The sequence below is a fragment of the Argopecten irradians genome, chromosome 14 (genome assembly GCF_041381155.1).
Source record: "Argopecten irradians isolate NY chromosome 14, Ai_NY, whole genome shotgun sequence".
In the NCBI taxonomy this organism is placed as follows: Eukaryota; Metazoa; Mollusca; class Bivalvia; order Pectinida; family Pectinidae; genus Argopecten; species Argopecten irradians.
This window is the reverse complement of record NC_091147.1, coordinates 1,706,381-1,727,231: the sequence shown is the minus strand read 5'-3', so window position 1 is coordinate 1,727,231 and position 20,851 is coordinate 1,706,381. Positions and strand designations below refer to the sequence as shown.

Sequence of the window (20,851 nt, the reverse complement as noted above, 5' to 3'; positions counted from 1 at the left end):
CATAACATTCTTTTTATTACTGGTGGAGGCTATATTATATATACAGCTATTAAGGTTTTCGGTTGATTGAAACATAATACAGAAAAAGAAAACATGATTTCATGTATTACGACATAACTGAAAAGAAATTGTTCTTTTCAAGAAATGAAAATGATATTAAATAGTCTTGTAATAACTTCTATGACGCAAACAAGAGTTGTGATTCCCCGTAATGTAATGCGATGTAATACATCTGAATGAAGCGTGGATCATTCACCCTAGTTTATACGTAGGGAGTTTAATGAACCACTACGAGAGGGAAAACCACCGAGGCGCTTAGAGCCCGGATGTGTGTGTGTTACACACACGTACTTAAAGATAAAAAACACCACATGTGATTCATAGTGAAATATATCCCAAGTATTACATACAGAGATTTTAACACTTTTACACGGACAAGGTTTGGATTTTAACCCGAGGTAAGTACATCACGGTATTATAGCACTGTCCTGTAACTGATCAGTGTCGGTATTGGTTGAGAATGTCAATGTGTTGTATATGTCAGGCTTATCAGCTTCTGTTTACATGTAGTTACATGTACATTATGATGGCTATTCAGCAAGTGGAAATGGCCCTATGTACATATGTGATTCGGTATATATAATATAACGTTGACGGAGATACTGAAACACAGAACTTTATTAGATTCTCACCACTGTTACATTATTGTATCTGTTTTATTCCTTTTCGTATGTGTCTTTCATTGCTGTAGTACTTACATGTGGCGCCTTTATTAACACGTAATTGGATGGATATCACTATCAAATGTACGTTATATTATAACGTTCTTGATGTATCTGTGTTTTCGTTCTCATCGTCCTACATAAATTACATTCTAATTTCATGTACTATGTACATTTTGTGTACCCATTAAGAACATATACATGAATTCAAACTGCACCCATGTGACAATTTGCATTTTAGAGATTTCTCTTTTTCTGGTTTAACCGGGACGTCAAATTTGACGTTAAGTATATGAAGGTATGCGTCTCTGAGTTTATGTTTGAGACTCGCCCTGTTTACAGGCGATTTAGAGCACAAACATCATATGTACATACACATTGCTTATGTCTGAATACCTGTTTAAAAGTTCAGGTACAAACACAGTTTCGTTACCTTGATCATACCTGAGAACACATCACCAATAGCTAGTTTCTACCTAGGTAAGTTATACATATTGTAAGTAAGTAAATCCGAGGTGATAGGGGCATCAGTTAGTTATAGAAATGTTTTGACATAAAATGATAGATAATACAGCAATATAACCACATTTGATTAAGAAATATATTTTTATCATCAACTTTTAAAACATGATTTTTCTTGTGTTTTACTAAACCGTTGAAACAAGCTAACGTGTGAATTACGAGTATATTTAACATTGGCTGATAGGTAAATGGGGATGAAGGTGTCACATAGGTGTTTCTCGTTACAAACTTGTTATTTTTTTTTTTTTTTTTTTTTTTTTTTTCATACATTTTTATTCAAGAAATGCATATTACGTATAGTATATTACAAATAAATACATAACTTCAGCAAATTTGATTCTCTCATACTGACATTCAAATCATTCATACATATGTTTATTCTATAATAAATATATTATATTAATTGTGATTATAATCTCTATAATTAATAACTGTTGAAATTAAAGACAGATAATATTAGTACAAGTTCATGTCATGCTTTCGTCAAATAAAAAGGGAGATAACTCGTATACTTGTTTTGACGTAAGGATCTTTAGAGGGGAGAGAACTCACAATCAGAACGTCTCTATCAAGAGTCTGACTGAATGAGACTAAGTGACTAAAACAACATCCTGTAAGCTGCCACGTGTAGTGTATGTGGTACCTCGTGGCAAAGTTACACGTATTTCGGAGCACATGTTTGTGTTGAGAGGATTCAAATATGGGTTTCGGCATGTTTTTTATTTATATGGTGAGTATTTTTTCTTTTTTTATTAAGTGTTATTAAACAATTACAATACTGTAACTATTATTTCTGAATTTTTAAAACACATATTCGGATATTCCATGTGTTGACTTATATTGATAAAGATAATGATATGAAAAAATAACATATTCTTTACATATGTCTGTGTAATTCGGTTTATTGTTATTATTAATATTATTTTTTTTTTGTTTGTTTGCTGTTTAGGGTGAAGTGGATAGGATTATTTCTATTAAGGTGACAGTGTTATGGATTTTCAAGTTTTGGATTTATTTGTCATAAGCATGCACCTTATAAGATGTCAGAGGTTGGATTAATACCCAGAAAAGCACATACTGATTTCATTACATTTGAAAGAGGTAAATTTTTAAGTTTTTTAGTTCTGCAGACAAAGTGTACTTCTTGTCTGAGTAGCTGTTCAATATTTACATTTTTTTGCTTACAATCACTTGTGTAATATGTCTTATAAATAACAAAAGAAATGTATGTGAGTACAAAATTTATATTTTCATATTTCTCATAGTCTATTTTATAGCCCAGTACAATGTTTTCTAATGTGATCATATTTTTACAGTATCCTAGTGTTCGAAACAATTCATTGATGCGAAGAATGAATGAGTTTATGTATTTACATCTAACAAAAAAGTGTTCATAATTTTCCTCAATCCCACAAAGAATACATAGCGGATTGTTTTTTATTTTCCATTTGCAAAGGAGTGAGTTATTGACCAAAATTCTATTGATAAGCTTCCATTTAAACACTTTTATTCTGTTATCATCAATTTTATTGAAAGTAAACTCGAGCGATTTTTCTAATTTGTGTTCTAAATCAGATTTACTAAGATGTATAAATGTTTTCTCCCAGGCTATGTATGCTATAGGCTGTTCAGAAGTCTTTTGAACCAATTTTCTATAAAGATTTTTATTTGTGATTTTTTCAATTGATAAACATTGTTTCGTATGATATAGCGATACTTTTAAATGTTCATGTTTATCATTGAAATCATATTTTGATATGTCTGAATTCTTTAATTTTTCCTGCCATGATTTTGGTATTGATACTTTTTTATTTCATATATATCTGTGATATCCAGTTGTGTTTATGTTGAAGTTTGTTCAAAATTCTGTTTTCATTAATACATCCTTCAATGTCTAGAATGTCTCTAATGGTAATAATGTCACTTTTTATCCAGTTGGTAAAGATAAGATATTTTCTGTCAAGTGTGATAAATTTATTTCCCCATATCACTTGTTTTCCAATATCTGTAACGGTTTTTGGATTTTTCATGTAACCACCACCTATATTCACCCAAGCATTTATTATATCTTGGTAAAATTTAGGTATATTTTTGAACATTTCTAAGCATTTTGTATTGGCTATGTTCATCGAGAAAATTAACATGTCTTTTCCAAATTGGTTTAGATAAAATTCAGGAATAACTTTCCATTGGTTTCCTTCATTGTTTTTTAATTTTTTAACCCATCCTACAAGTATAGTAGTGATATGAGATTTAAGATCTAAATTGTTTAGTCCTCCTTCATTGTAAGGTCTACATAGAGTTTTTCTTTTTACTTTTTCATTCTTACCTTCCCATATAAATTTATGGATAATACTTTCCACCTCTATTATAATATTTTTTGGGATACTTAGTACAGATATAAGATAGGTTAACTGGGGTATAAGTAATGATTTAACAATTTGTATTCTTCCGATCATTGATAATTTCCTAATTTTCCAAATATTAATTAGTTTATTTATTTTTTCGATTTTATTCTCCCAGTTGACTTGAGATGATTGGAAGTTATTAAGCCCAAAGTATATTCCTAATGCTTTTATAACACTTTGTGACCAGTCTATATTTTCAAAGTCATCTTTTATTTGTATTTTATTGTTTCCTAACTTTAGACCTAGAGATTTTTTTCTATTAAGAATTAAGCCCGAGAGACTTCCAAATATTTCTATAAGATTCAGGGCAGTAGAGATATCAGTTTTAGATTTTAGAAATAATGTAGTATCATCTGCAAGTTGAGAAATTTTGAAATGTCTTTTCATTGTATGTTTAACTTTGATACCATGAATATTTTCATCTTGTCTTATTTTCATAGCTAATGTTTCAACTGTGATAACAAATAGTAGGGCTGATAGTGGACAGCCTTGCCTGATTCCACGTGTAATCTTTACTGGTTCTGATAACCAACCATTGTTTGTAATTAAACAATAGATATTACTGTATAGGATAGAGACCCATTTTTTAAAACTATCTTTAAATCCAAAACTTTGCAAAGTATGAAACATAAATTCCCATTCTATTGAATCAAAGGCCTTGGCGAAATCTAAAAATAGAATTGATCCTGTGACATTAAATTTCTCTGAATAATCTATTATATCTTTGATTAGCCGAATGCTATATCTAATATCACGACCTTTGACAAAACCATTCTGGTCAGTATTTATAATTTTATGTAGGAGGGGTTTTATTCTTTCTGATAAACAATGAGCTAATATCTTGTAATCTATATTTAGAATATAGTCAGAGGTCGCCAATTATTTAGATCTAATGGATCATTTTTTTTATACATTAATGACAAAATTCCTACTCTTTGTGAATATGCTAATTCATTATTTAAATATCCTTCATTAATAGAGTCTAGTAGTAATTCTTTTAAGTAAGGCCAAAATTTCCTATAAAATTCTGTTGTTAGTCCATCTGAGCCCGGAGCTTTATTTAATTTCATTTTGTTTATAGCTAGGTAGCATTCATTTTCTGTTATTAGGCCTTCACATTTATCACTATCTTCATCAGTTAATTTTGATTCAAAGTTTATAGCATCTACATATTGTTTTATTTCATCTGAATTTGGACACTTTGTAGTGTACATGATTTCATAAAATTGTTTTTCATATTTTAATATGTCCTCTTGTTTTGACAGTAATTCCCCTTTTTCGTTTTTTAGTTTAGTTATCGATTTCTTCATTTGTCTCCCCTTTTCTAATGAGAAAAAATATTTAGTATTTTTTTCTCCCTGCTCCACCCACTTTGCACGTGATCTTATCTGTGTTCCTATAGCTAAGTGCGAGTAGTGGTCTTCTATCTGCTTTGTAATTCTATTTATTTCTTCTTGGTTTGGATTATTTTCTTCAAGTTTTTTAAGCTTGCTTTCTAAATCATTTATTATATTTTTTCTGAATTTAGATTTTTTCTTTCCAAATTCTATTGATTGTTCACGGATTTCAGTTTTGCATAGATCCCATAACACTCTATTTGAAGAATTGTTTACATTTTTTAAAGTCTTAAACTTGTTTAGTATTTTAATAATAATTTTTTGGTACAGAGAATCATTTATTAAACTGTTATTTAATTTCCAATAGCCTGGACCACGGACTACTTTTTCAATATCTAAATGGAATGATACTGCTTGGTGATCTGTGTATTTAATTAATACTGGTCGAATGTCGGTTGATAAGATTTTTTGTGTGATTTCATTTTGTATTAGGAAATAGTCTATTCTGCTTGCCTCATTAGTGTTATGTTTACGTTTCCATGTAAATTGTTTAGTGGTTGGATGTTTTTTCCTCCATGGATCAATTAGGCGACAACCTTTTATTAATGACTTTAAGGAGTTTAAGGTATTTTTAGATTTGGTTCTAGTTTTCCTATCACATAATTCTTGAGTTTCATTCCAGTCTCCACCAATTATTAGCAGACCTAGACTATGTTCATGGATGAAAGTTTTTAAATTTTTGAAGAAAATATTTCTTTTGTTTTTATCATTTGGGGCGTATATATTTATGATGGTGTATATAGAATTATTTATGTTAATATTTAATAACAAAAGTCTGCCATCAACATCTTTATGTATATCAATTATCTCATATTCAACTTGTTTAGTGATGAATATAGCTACACCGCAGCTCTGTGTGGTTCCAAAACTATGTATTACCTCACCATTCCATTCAGCTTTAACAAATGGGGTGATTGGTTCTGTAAAATGTGTTTCTTGAGCGAGGATTATACTACTTTTTTGATGTTTTGCCCAAGTATAGAATCTATCTCTTTTTTGTTTATCTCCTAAACCTTGTGTGTTAACTGTAAGGAAATGAAGCTTCATGTTATATCAAAATTACCATAAAAAGTTGATTGATTTGAATTTGTATGACATACCATTTTAACATTATGATGTATATAATAATATATAGGGGAAAGAAGTAATATATAAATATTATACAAGTGATATATGAATATCATACAGGTAAAAACACTCACACAAAAATACATCCACACACATGCGAAAGTAATACCCATATAAATATGCATGGCATATAATACACGAGTTTTTGCCAATTTCATTATATATATATTATATATATATTGATGTGTAACATAATTTATATATCTAAGTATGCACATCAAACTTTTTGTGCATGAATAACACATGCATATATCAATAATACAGATTACAAAAATTCTTGTGTTATACAAATACTTATAAATGAAATTATATATCATTAATATCATAATTATTTTTTTATGTATATAAAGCTTTAATAAGCATTTAAAGAGTGCTATGTTTTGTAAGTACATATGTAATTTAATGTAATATGAATTCTGATAAGGACTCTTAAGGTACCCTCTTACATTAACAACAGCATACACATATACATAGACTAGAATTGTTGTATATAGTGAGATGGCCCTTATAAATTTCATATAATTAATACTTATACCGAAACGAAAAATCATCAATGTCACTTTTTCAATAGAGAAAAGAACATGTAATGTCTTAATGTATTCAAAACATGTATATTCATGTATTATTATTTGTAGTAACTTAATAAACAATAGTAACAGGTAAATAAATGGTGGCATTTGCATGACTTGTCTATTTAAATTACATATTGTATATAGACATATACTTTTAATTTAAAAAAAACACCAAACTATTTATATGTAATTTTACAAACACAATTGTATAGTATATAAGTAATTTATCTTGTTTTTCTTTGTTTTCCAATAAAATGGGCGAACAATACATTGTCTTGTTTTATTATTTACCACTGAATTTTTTCTTTGCAATGTTATCTAGTTCATCTAAAGGAGACCTGATGTCAGAAGGAAGTTGACTGGATTTTCTTGAAGGGGTATCCTTCAAGAAAGGGTCAATCTTTTTCTGATTGTCATTTTTATTGTCTGTTTTTTTGGAACGCTGTTTTTTCGCTTTCTGTTCACTGGGTGGTTGTGACATATTTTTGTCTTTAGTAACACTCTTTGTTTTTGTATCCCTCGGGATCTGCCTGATCTCAGGAATAGCAGATTCCTTTTTATGTATATCGTGGTGATCGTCGTCGTCGTCAGTTTCTTCACCGTCATCTTTGTCGTTATCGTCGTTATCATCATCATTTTCATCGCTATCACCATCAAATTGCTCCGTCTGTTCATTGGTATTCTCCCAGAGAGCAGGACAGTTAGCTCTAATATGTCCTTCAGTCTTGCAATGTCTGCAGACTTTGTCACGAGTACAGTCTTTGCCAAGATGGCCAGTCTGCAGACAATTACTACAACGAGCGTTCTCATTGGGCTGTCCCCTATGTCGAATAATTGCCCGGTATTTACCACCAATCGTCATAATGGTGGGAAGAGGATTGTCCAGCTTCTTGGTGATAACCAAGCGGTCACCGGTCTCACAGTTCGTTAGGTAGCCATCAACCCGCAGTCTCTCACGGTATAGACTTTTTACCTCACACCCCTTGAGTTCGAGGTCGCGCTTAATTTGCCCGTCGAAGGCAGATAAAGGAACGTTCTTTACACGAATCAACGTTGTGTCATCGTCGTGTGTATTCACGATCATGGGGTTTGAGTCGTATATTTTTATAGTTTTGTTTCGAAGTGCCAAACCTTGTGCAAGGACGTATATGAGAAGGATAAGTCACACTGAGTTTTGGGCAAAGACAGCGCAGGCGCTTTTGTGTTTGTGCACTGACCGTGACGTTCGGCGACGACTGATTTCCTTTGATATCCGCCGCCGCAGCCTTTGATGTAGCATGGGGGTGCGAGGGTTTACCGTCTTACTTTCTGAAGCGTGCTGCCATTTCATGAGCGGTTTTATTTTTTTAACGATAGTTTAAGACATTTCTTCTAAATCTTCCGTCTTTAAAGCAAGTTATAAACGTTGTGGAATTTAATTTACTTTACATTGGCGTTTCGTTTGACTCGATAAGACAAGTATTTGTTGAGAAAAACGTTTTTATTCCCGGTTCATAAGCGTCTCGCGTGGTGTTTAGTAGTGTAAAGAGACAGACACGAATCCTTCTCACTTATAAATCCTTGCCTTGTGTGACCAACTTCGCACGAGAGTCAATGCTGTCAACATAAATTCTCCACATCCCTCGGACTCGCTGCAGTCCAGATAGCTGTTCGATAGGGATTATGTTACCAATCACTCTATAAAGTTCAATGTGGTTAAGCCATAGTTCCTTTGGAACTGTTTTTGTACCAAAGATATCATTTTCTAGTATAAAGACAGGCTTTACCGTTCTCGCTGCCGTAGGCCTAGCTATTGCCGCGTACGATTCGGCGCCATTTTCCTCAGTCAGAGTGGTCGCTGAGTGGGAATTTGCCATTCTTTCGGTTTGTTCCTCAGTTCCCTCACTGTTTTTTTTTTCTTTTAAGATGTGGATTAACTCTCCAATATCTCTCCTTCCTGGGGTTAGGTTGGTTTTCACAAGAAAGTCAAAAATATACTCAAAATGTCTGGAGCACGAGAAATCACCCTCTGCCTTAGCTCAAGGGCAGATCACTCTCAAACTTGTTATATTTGGTATGCACAATAGCGATGCATGAAACGACTTTCCCGAAATTGCATTCATTTACAGATTATTCCCACCTACGTAACGAAAAACGTTGACATCACAGTAACATGTTGTGAAACATTGCGAAATATATTATTTCACTAGATATATAAGCTAATGTGCTCTCACAATAATTAAATAAAATCAAACATCATTGACATCATCATTATATAACATGCTGACGTCTATAAAAACACATCCATAAGAAAAAAGTATTGTACTTCTATTGTCATACGTAGTATTTATACATTCTATTACACGTTGTGTCTTTAAATTATGACCAATGAATTTTCCGTAAACACCTACTGAAACTGGTGTTTCTGAACTACAAATATAAGATGAACTTTGTGTTGTACCGTTACTTAATTATATATAAGAACGTGACAATCATAAGTCCTATATTATCAGACATTTCTTTGTGTGTTGTAGTGTATCGCCACGACTCACTCGGTCAAAAGGTTACAGATAGAAGTTTAAAGCTCCATATCGTGTGGGGAGTTAATGAAGGGGCGAGGGCGGTGTCTGTTGTAATTTATGTTGATAGTAAAGCTTTAGTAAAGTGATGAGTCTTGAAAAAAGGCTCGTGAACTCTCCTGAACTCCCTAGATTTTTCTGGTTATATTTTTCTCAATAACAGTGTTGCTTTAGATATCTAGAGTTACAAGTTATTGGTAAGCTAATCTATCCTTTACAGATAATCTAAAGAATATACACTTAACCGTCAAATCTATATAATCATATACTAGAACACATTATATATGATTGAAAAAGTCTCATGTTACAAATGTTTGACATTTAAAACGTCATTCATATGTTAACTTTTAAATGTCTGACTTGTCCAGAATAGATGGTGTTTGATTTCTCACTTAAGTTTTGTTTTATTGGTGTATATTTACACTTAATTGCTAGGCTTGTTCACTATACGCAAATACTATCGCGCCCCATAGAATATATTCTTAGAGGAATTGCTCCATACAAGCATGGTTAACATAAAAACGAAATCCAATCCCTATATAAGGTTTGATAGTGTTTATCGTTGTGATACTAAATCCTTATATATTGTCATTATCAATTTGTTTTAAATTGTTACCATAATTAATACCATTAAGAGTGGGTGACGTGTTAAACGGAATCAAAGTTTATATAAATAAAACAAACTTGTAGGTCAAGTTGGTAAGTCATAAACAGACTGACCCAGTACATTCTGTCCAACCTTGGAGTTATATAATACAGGGTTAAATATCGTACATCTAGGCCAAAACAAAGATGTTAGTCCGATATGTTATCATATACAGCTAGTGAAGATGTGCCGTCACGTCAGATATGTATCTCTGAATTTTAATGGTCACTTTCTGTAGGACGGTAACTGCCTGAAGGCACCCACCACCTGTATAGGTATTTATGTTAATTGTTACGTACCTATATAAACAACACCCGTGGACATGCATACAGATGTAAGATAGGTAGATAATTGTTATATATAATGTTATCACAATTCTAGCTAGGTCTAGCTTACAATTACATCGTCAATATAGATGGGATGGGTTACCCTTTACTTGGTCATTTATATAAACACGACACTATTTCAAGATTTTCAAGATTTGTTTTCAAGACTTTATTTATTCACTCAGACACACAAAATAGTGTATTACAAGGAGTCCGACATTTTTAACAGAATTGATGCATGGCAGGCAAAACATTTGGAAAGGAAACGTGGAAAGAAGTAAATTTTAACATTACTAAGATTTCATAAATGTAATTATTAATATAATACTAAAGCTACCCAATTTAATAATCACATTGCTGGATGATAAAAGATCGTTATAATAGCGTAATTAATGTTTGGATAAATACTCTGACAAAAGAGAAATATACACACTAAGGGTTTCATTGTTTATATTATGACCGGCAGGTTTTGATGTTATGGTCATTTTGGTTGCATGGTGATTACCTATTTGTTTACTGGGGGAGGAGGACACTGAAGCTGTATAATCCATTTCTACTAGTTTTATTATATTTTTTGTTGGTGTATCATTATTACACAGTTCTTTACAGTTCAGGTATTGTTTTATATTTAAACTCTATACTCCTTTGTTCATTTCCTTCCTCATCACCACTACCTGGGGAATCTACCCCTCTGTCATTCTGACCTGATGTTATGATCTGATGCCCTGATCTGTTCCCATCTGTTCTCATTAACTAACTACTATCTCTTTCTCTCCTTTTCATATTATATCTGTCCTTATTCTATTTATCTAAATTCACAAATTCTGTTGGTTAATTACATAATTTAGGAGGTGTGGCTACATTTAACTTCACAAGTCTTTTGATGATCATGCTATCCTGTCTCAGGACCAAGATTAACTGTACACTGAATTATTCTTAATGAACCTTGCATCCTCACACCACTGTCCATAGAACTTCACTGACACTTTCTCACACTTCTGACCCCTTTGAGTCCTAATGACCCCATGTGTGGTCCTGGTCATCTCAGCTACTATAACAATTACCTATAGCCTATAATATATTTTAATTGCTCTCTCTCTCTCTCTTGTTTCCTAATCTTTCTCACAAGCGGATGAAGCAACATTTCCAACTGTCATAATGAGAATTTATCACTCAATTTTCGTGAGGTTCAAATGTTCGCTTAATTTTGCGGGATAGATCGAACTCCAATTTATAAAGAAAATTGGTCTTGACTTTAAACTGTTATAACCTCTTTATGCAAAATTACGATTGCACGTATAAGGACATTATTGAAACCAAACAATACCACCTTTTAAATTTGCTGGAATACAATAATTTATAATTAGGATTTCCCAATTAAAATATTATGACGATATTAATGACATCACTAAAACAATGATATACTGGTGTTTACATAGGTACATTCGATCACAAAACTTACATTATTGCGATAAAAATCATTATTTCAACGATGAAACTGCACCAATGGTGACTGAAACACATAAACAGAACATTATTTTTCTAACAACAGTATTACAGTTTGAATCTTTTGCAATATATATTCGCAAAATAAATGAGACATTCCGGCAACGTATTGACTATTGTCCAGATGATGTTACTCATAAAAATGATATCATTTCTGAAATCGTTTTAAATTACAGAAGTATGTTGTATGGAGCAGATATTAACTGGATGTGTTAAGCTGCACCTACATATACATAATAATCAATTTTGTGGATATTCCTGCCCGCATTGTCTTTAGTTTATATCTGGACCTTTGTTTGTATTTTATTAAGCATATAATCTGGACATGCTTTCGGAAACAACCTGTTACTATAAGACCAGTACACTTTATAATACATACATACTTGATTGTTGAGAGCTCTTATTCGTATTAGGGAAAATGTTAAAAATAAAAGAAATATGGTATTTGGGAAAAAAACCGTTTCATCACAGTATACATGTATATGGTATTGGTCCATGTGTTTTCAAATATGATGATCTATTCTGTGATTTATGTTGTCTTTGTATTCAAAAACATACAAAGATATGTTTTTAGTTTTTAAAGGAATATACAAGTATAATTTTAAATTGCCGAATGTTATCATTCATTTTAGGTTAATGACATCCATTTTTTGAGAGTTTTTGTTTTATTACTTGTTAGAATAAAGGAAAAGTAACACTTATCTGAACTTTATTATCTTCTAATTAGTCATTGTCTCGTGTCAAATTGGAATCATTACATTGTATAAAGGTGTTCTGTTGTATTCATTAGGAAGTAATGTGTTTTATAAATATTAACAGAAATTGAACAAATTGCTTGCATATTTATAACGCCAATTATGATTAAGAGTTGCACGTTTACAAACCCGATGTGAGTGATGTGTTCCTGTGTACCGGTAATTATTACAATATATTATATGACAATTAGATTGTGTAATTAGGAGGATGCATGACAGCTGGGGTTGGCCTGGCTGTCTGACACAGCTCGGGTGTATATCTCGTCTGTACCTCGCACACCAGTGGAGCACGTATAGCTGACTAATTATCAGATAATAACAATTGAACAACTGTAAATGTCATTCTTTCGTCTGCATATTGTTTTGCAGTTTATTCCTGAAATTAACATAAGTTAATTTTTTCCCAAAAAGACCACATCGTGTCGTATAAAACAGTTAGAGAGTCAGACATTCACTGTAATAGATTTAATTATATGAGATCTAATGTAAGTGTAAGTTAAGAGTTTACTCTCAACATATACTACTCCGCGGTTTCTTTAACTACACCAAGAGTTTTTACTTTTATTTCATAACATAAAGTACCTATTAACGTATATCGCTAGCAGTATCTATTCAATCCGGACATCATACTATAATAATGCAAAAATATACATCTACATGGTACTGCTAGTATTTACCTTTAAGACTTTATTTTATCTTTTATATTCTCCAACCTTCACACAAATTCAATAACATATACGAAATCTTTGTAATTAATTGAACTTGTTAAATAAGAAAATAAAAGTAATATTCAAAACATTACCAATTACAATTTTAAACTGCTCAAAGCAAAAATTGCAAAATTAAGAATTGGAAGTAAAATTGTTTACATGGTGTATAATTCACTTTTGTGATTCACAAAGATGGCCGAGGACATGCTATTGTGGCGTATATCGACCTGTGTTTTGTTGTGATAAAGAACAACAAAGTTATACTGTAGATGTTATGCCTTCCCAGGGTGTCTACTCTCACACGAATTACACGTGCGTACAATATGTAAATGTCATAGGTGTCAAAATATCCGTTTTTGTAACTGTTCCAAGTAACATCATACACGTTCTGTGGTCTGTTACTCAACTTATTATCACATATAACGCACCTCAGTTATTACAGCATTGTTATGATTCGTAGATAATTTCGGAAAACACATTCATCATACATTTATTAGAAATAATACCAGCAGTAAAGTTGTCATTGATAGTTCCGACACGAAATAGGGATAATGTAAAATGACCAATAAAGTCATAAGAGCATTTACACAATTCACATTTATACTTACACGGAGACAATTGACAATTAAAATAAGACCAGGAGCTTTAAAAGGGTAAATGTTTTATTTTCCATCGGATACTATAAATATGTGCGCCTTTACTTACTTCGATTTCGAGATACCAAAACGACCTGAGTACAGTAAGATTTACCGTTGATTGGTCCCACCGTATGGTGATTGTGACGTCATATTTTGACGTGTTTTTTGTTATGTAAAGGTAAAAGTTAATGTTTGATCAGAGACTGGAAACATGTACTAATCCAACATATTCCCAAAACAGACTAATATTAACAAGAGAACACAACTGTTTGAAATATATTACTTACATATATGTATAATGACATTTTCTTTTGGCAGTGAGCTATTTTGGCAGCCCGAAGGATGTATTACAGATTACTAGCTTGTGCCATTCTGTTTTGTTATAGTAAGTACAATGTCTCGTCATATAACATTCCAAAGAGAATAATGTCAAATCCTTACATTTATTTGTACAAAAGTTCATTGTAACCGTTTTCTGTCTTTCTCATGAAATGTGATGTCTTTAGCGGTGTTGATAACTTGATTTCATATGATTTTTCAAAACTCATTGTTTTCCCCTGACAACCAACATGTATGAAATTATCTTATTTTAATTTCAAAGGTCTACATGTGACGTCAGCAGCAAAGGAATGGACAGAGTGGACGGAGTGGACACAGTGCTCCACCACGTGCGAGTTTGGACAAAGGGAGAGAATTTCCCGCCTTAAGAACGAGGATGGGAGTCTGAGTAAGCTGACCAGAACTGACCACAGAGAGTGTATACATGAAGTCATGTGTCCAGGTATAGAAATCAATTTTTTATTTCCTTGAACCTTACGTTTCATCGGAAAAAGTGCATTAATATTTACAGTGTAACAAAACTTAATATACAATCACATACATAGTACAGATACACGCAACACGTGCACAACCAGTACGCTAGTGTAGAGGGGTTTTCTATGTTTGTTTCACACAGTATTTTTTTTCATGGATAAAACTATAAATTTTCCTAAATTAGATAATTCTTTATTATTTCTTGTTTCCAGAAGTTGAATAAATTTGGCCATGCTAGGTTTATTAAGATTATATTTTTTGATAAAACGGTTTCTAATTTCTGAGTAATTATTTCATTTAATTATGAAGTGGTACTCGTCATCAATTTCATCGTTATCACAACATATACATTTTCGACTGTGTCCGTCTATATTTTTATATCTACCGGTTTCTTCATTTAATATATGAGAAAATAATCTATTTTTAGGTCACCTGAGACATGTTGTCCAGCAATAGGTATTGTTAAATAGTTATAGGTAAGCAACATGTGATAATTCACACAACACACATATAAAAATTTCTTTGGAATAAAGGTAATTTATTTGAACTACATGTAGTACTGGTATCGAAATTTAGGGTAGTTTTCAGAACAGTCGTTATCAACTACATGTATGCACCTTCTCATTCAGATTTCGTAATGTTGTTTCATAAATAAAAAATTATGAGTTTTTGCAAAACTGTTAAGTGTCACATGTAATTCATGTTTTAGGCTTTTCACATTTCACACTATATGTTATATAAAGACTGTTATTATAATATGTTCACCATGATTAACCAGGCCATGGCTATTTTACCAGTAAACATATATAAAATGATTAGTCGGTATTACTCAGCGATATATTTTAATATATAATAATGATGATGATGGTGTCATGTAATGAAGGACAAGCAAACCACAAACTGAACTATCCTTTTTAGACCGTGTTTTAACATTAATAGTTTGTATGACTATATACCACTTCTTAGATTTACATGAACATAACTAATTTGATAAAAAGTCTGTACGCATTAGGCCTAACATTAGGTATCACTGTTGATTCGTACATTGTTTTGTTGTTTGTAAATTTTGGCAAAATTTGTGAAAATGAATGGTACATTTCCGTTTAGTAAGTCAACAGGGTTCGGTACACACTTCTATCACAGAATATACAGTAGTAGGAGCGATGGTTTGACCGTAATCAACTAAAAAAGTCATCGAGTACTTTTTACCTTGTCAGGAAAATGGCGGCTGTAGATTATAGGTTGCAAATATAGCATATAGCAAGTCATTTCAATCATCTCAAATACTTTTATTAAATGATTTTAGGAACATGAAACGATGTTTCATGTTGTTTTTAGAAAAATGTTCAACTTCTGTATTTGGGACAAAACATGCATTGTGGAAATGCAACTCTTAAAAAAACATTTTTATTTAAAAACATTATTCCACTATGTTCATAAACATTATAACATTGAATATGTACATTAGTACCAATTGGAACGGCAAATATATGCCATAGTTGCATTTTATATTCTATAGTCACCATTTGCACGGGAATTAAAAAAAATCGATGTGTACATGTTTCGTAAAGTTGAATTCGGTCCAACAAGCGCTCCCAGTACAAGCTATAAACACTAGAAAACATAATGGCATGGCTATTTGGTGATGAACCATTTGGACTTACTTAACTGAAATGTACAATGTTTGGCATATTTTACCAAAATTTACGAACAACACAACAATCTACGAGTCAACAATAATATATAAGGCTAAGACGCATGCATATACACTTTTAGCAACTAATTTATGTTCAACTACACCTAAGAAGTGATATATAGGCATACAAAAATCACTAGTTTAAACAGAGTCTAAACTTTAACAAAGTATGCACCGGCATACTACATGTACATATATGTATATCAATTCTGGCAAGCACCATCAATGCATAAGTAATAATGTAAACTTAAACGTTCAATAATTACTCATTTTAAATAATACATTTTTTTGTTCGCCGCAACCTTTTTTTGTGGTTCTTTAAAAATAAACATTTTTATTTCTGAAGAGCCATCAAGAAATTACGAAAGTACTAGAGGAAGGCGGCTGAGTTTTATTTTTCATATATTTAACTCTACACGAACACGTCCTTTTTCTAAACATTATAAATTACACATACATATAATATTATGTAGATGTATTCCTCTGCCAAGTGATTAATATGGCAGTAACGAATATTTTGTATGAATCACAGTGGCGGGTAACTGGACGAGCTGGAGCCCGTGGAGTCATTGTTCTATGCCCTGTGGTATGGGCCAGCAGACACGGGTCCGTCACTGTGTCAACCCACGCCCGGCCTACGATGGACCGGACTGTGCAGGGCCGAAGGAAGAATCCCAGGAGTGTAAAAACCAGCGCTGCCCTCGTAGGTAGTCTGCCACACAACCTGGTCATTTTGTCAAAAACTGTTTTATCTGAAAAATGCATATTGATGAAATGATCTTAAGAAGATATAACGCTACACTATCAAGGTGATCTTAAGAAGATATAACGCTACACTATCAAGGTGTGCTCCGAAATACATACATATATACAAACATACTCCGGCCTTTTGTCAGCGCTCTATATCATCAAGTCGTTATAAAAGGAGATTTGGTGTCACCCCTAAGTCATCAAGTCATCAGTTTGGCCTTCTTTTACAACCATCATCACGTTGATCATACGTAATCATTGTACTCTTGTGCATCCCTTATCATTTCTGTCAGAATTTACAAATCGATCGGCGGAGTTGTCAGCGGTTTTCATACTCATTAATAGGAAAACCACAATTTAAGAAATGTTCTTATTTTGTCATTTCAAACGTCAATTCAAAATTCCACTTCCTATAAGTAGCGTTCTAAATATTTCTATATTTAGCTATCCCTGCCGATTTCTCCATGGAGCTATGTACAGATGAGTCTAGGATCTTCCTTTGTCGGAGCGCCATCCAGTGTGTAAACAAAACGGATGTGTGTGACAGAGTCGTCCATTGTCACGACGGAAGTGACGAAATGAGCTGTTATCGATATGGTCACAATGCTGCAGGTAGGGTATTGTAAATTAAAAACTTTATATGAACGTTAGAAAGTGTGAAGTTAATACACAGTATTGTATCGAGGAATTAATAGATGATAAATGGAATAGCTGTACTGTTTCAGCTGCATTTGGATACAGCATTACAATGATAATTGATTTCGTTGTTATAAGTTGACATTAAGTATCCCGAAGTAAGTCCAACACTAAAGACATTAACGAGTACATCTATTAGACAGCAATACAACGTACATATGTACAATATGTTGGCATTTTTACTTTGCATGCGGATACCGAAGAAACCATGATAATATGTAAGCAATTCGAATCAATTGTGTTTTAATTGCGTTCTGTACCCTCAACCGTGTATGGCGCTCTACGTACATTATCAGTACAATTGTATCATATTATTTTAAAGGTTGCCAAAGCAGAAAACAAAATTAAAAATGAATACTTAAAAAGCATCATTTCACATTGGGATGTTGCTACAATTGAATTCCAAATTTTTGTACTTTTTTATTTTTTTATATCTATAAAGTTTAATTGTTCTCTCTCCTCTCCTTACAGTTTCCACCAGGGACGTTCTGTCTACAGCAGTGACGTCATTCCTTTGTATGGCGATTGCCCTTTTAACACATTGACATTCAGCATTAACGTTTGATGCATAAATATTTTAAGATGTTTTGATGTTGTTGAGAGAGTAGATACTGGTGCTGTTTATATTTTTGTAATGATATTGATATGCCATTTTTACACTTTTATTATATGCTTAAATTCCATTCGAGTTACCTCCCATGTTTCGAGTTATTGTTTAGCAAGTTATATGATGTTAAATAATATACATATATATACTGTATGAATTTAAACGATACTATGGGTGGTTGTTGTATTGTTTCATTCTATATAGACTATCTACTCCATGTTTGGTAGACTATATAAATGTATCCACAGTGTGTATTGTTTCTTGTTTCCTTTGTAGACATGTACTTTAGACAGATAGACCGAATTCCATTGACAAAATGCAATTTGATATGACAGTCCCAAATCTGAATGCATTGTGAATGTGTTGTACCATAGGTATACCATTGAGTTGGTTACTGTATTAAATATGATCTAGACTTAAGATAAAGTGTGATGAGGTTTGATAGTCTAATTTCTAATTAATATCAACATGGTTAGAATTGTTTTCCTCGTATGGAGCACAGTGCTACATGCATTCCACTGTATTTATACACAGGCAATATGTATTCAGGTAAATTCAGGTCAATCTCAGTCAATTTCAGGTCAACTTTACCTGAAAAGAGCAAAAATGTCAACCTTAACCCGAATTTCACGTGCAAAAAATGTCCTGAAATTCATATGAAATTAACCCGAATTTCACATGCAGAAATTGACCTGAAATTCATATGAAATTGTGACCTGAATTCACATGAAGACTTCAGGTGAAATTTCATGTCAATTTCAGCTCAAATTGACCTGAAGACATTTCACCTGTGTAGACTATATGTCCACAAGCGTTCCGTGTTGTTATAGTAGCCTTTGCTGTGGTAGGTATACTTTGTATTGTGTTTAAGGACAGTGACGTGAAGATAGTCGATCCATATGTAGTAATACTGGACTGGATATAATTTACATCCAGCTAGTGTTCGGAGGTCATGCAGGGTTCGACCACGGTCTGGTTGCTATACATTTCCACCTGTTACATATACACCATACAACATATTGTATGTGATATTATTATTCGTTCAGGTACCGCGAACATATTTGAAATGATAATCTATTATGCTTTTGTGAGATCTTAATTATATTTTTGTGTGAAGAGATCTTCTTTAAATACAATATATCCAAAAGACATATTGTGACTATATTATTAAAGGGGTAAAGTCTATACTGATAAATGTTGTTGATTGAAACGTGTATCACTTTTATTGATATGTAATCTATTATGATATAATATTCGTACCTTTATCTTGCATTGTTCTGACGATTATCGATAAGATATTTTTATACTGAATTATTATAAGTTTTATTACGCGTTCGTTCGCCGCTGCTTGCCTATTGCCAGTGTCCTTTTTTACAATATATATCTATCTCCATTTTAACAGTGTGTAGCTGTTTTGAATGCACGAGATAGTGTCTTTACAATAGATACGTGTACAACCATTGTATGGTTACAACGTACCGTAACAATGGTCGTGCTATAAGTAACATTTATAATGACTTTGAGGTTTTTATGATGTTGATGAACTTGCGATATTTATATTTTCAACTTCAAAGAGATACTCTATACGATTTTGAATGTCTGCATTAATGTCCCATAGAGAAAAGTAGAGAGGGGGTTATTAGGGGTACAGGCGGTTAGAAGCAGAGCGATAGAAAGAGTGAGGGATTGCATGTGAGTAACATGTCCTAAATAAACAATTCCATAATTGAATGAATGTGTTGTTTTATATTCGATGCATATTACATCTTACTCTAATTTAGCTAAATTTGAATATTTTTTGTTTCTGTTTTACTGTCTTATAAAGTATATTCGGGTCTAAACTGGAATAAACATTACATTTTACTTCTGATTCTGTGAGTATTGATCTTGCGTCTTTCGTTTGTAAAAATGAAGGTTACTATTACCAGACGAGAATGTCACGCCCATTTGAATGCTACGTTTTAGTATGTTTGAAGCAAAAACAATGCGACTTTGATAATTGGTTCTTATTATAAATGTATTGCTGGTGAAACGACAAACTGGTGTTTTCTTATTGAAACACGATTTTATATTTAATGATATTTTCCAATATCATTAGGGATAGGGTCATCTAAACGACATTGGACATTATTCACACTCTTTAGACGAACTCATACGTAGATGCTGACAGATTGCTAGGATCATCTCATACCTTTGCATCAAATAAATTTCATTAAGTCTGTCTTGTATATGTGGATCGCGTGGACTTCCCACTTTGGACTATTACACAAATAGATATATAGATAATTTTATATCATAGCTCCATTTCACTGGACACATTTAAAGTTATATGTGCCGTAATTTCCATACCAATGAATTATGAAGTGCTTTTGATATTTAATTTACCACCACAAATTACCAA

The 20,851-nt window shown here is 32.4% G+C and overlaps 1 protein-coding gene across 2 annotated transcripts; it reads left to right on the top strand.

The window, feature by feature from the left end:
* The first annotated feature begins 285 nt into the window (after positions 1 to 285).
* Positions 286 to 20,181, top strand: LOC138306986 (semaphorin-5A-like). Of its 2 annotated transcripts, none has more exons than XM_069247593.1 (6): positions 286 to 458; positions 14,207 to 14,273; positions 14,490 to 14,669; positions 16,930 to 17,100; positions 17,592 to 17,759; positions 18,315 to 20,181. In XM_069247593.1, exons 2-6 carry the CDS (start codon positions 14,231 to 14,233, stop codon positions 18,386 to 18,388), a joined length of 636 nt encoding a protein of 211 aa, XP_069103694.1. In that variant the 5' UTR covers positions 286 to 458; positions 14,207 to 14,230; the 3' UTR covers positions 18,389 to 20,181. The 2 variants fall into 2 exon arrangements, with proteins under 2 accessions (XP_069103694.1, XP_069103695.1); XM_069247594.1 differs by lacking the exon at positions 286 to 458 and adding an exon at positions 13,769 to 13,903.
* Positions 20,182 to 20,851: the final 670 nt, after the last annotated feature.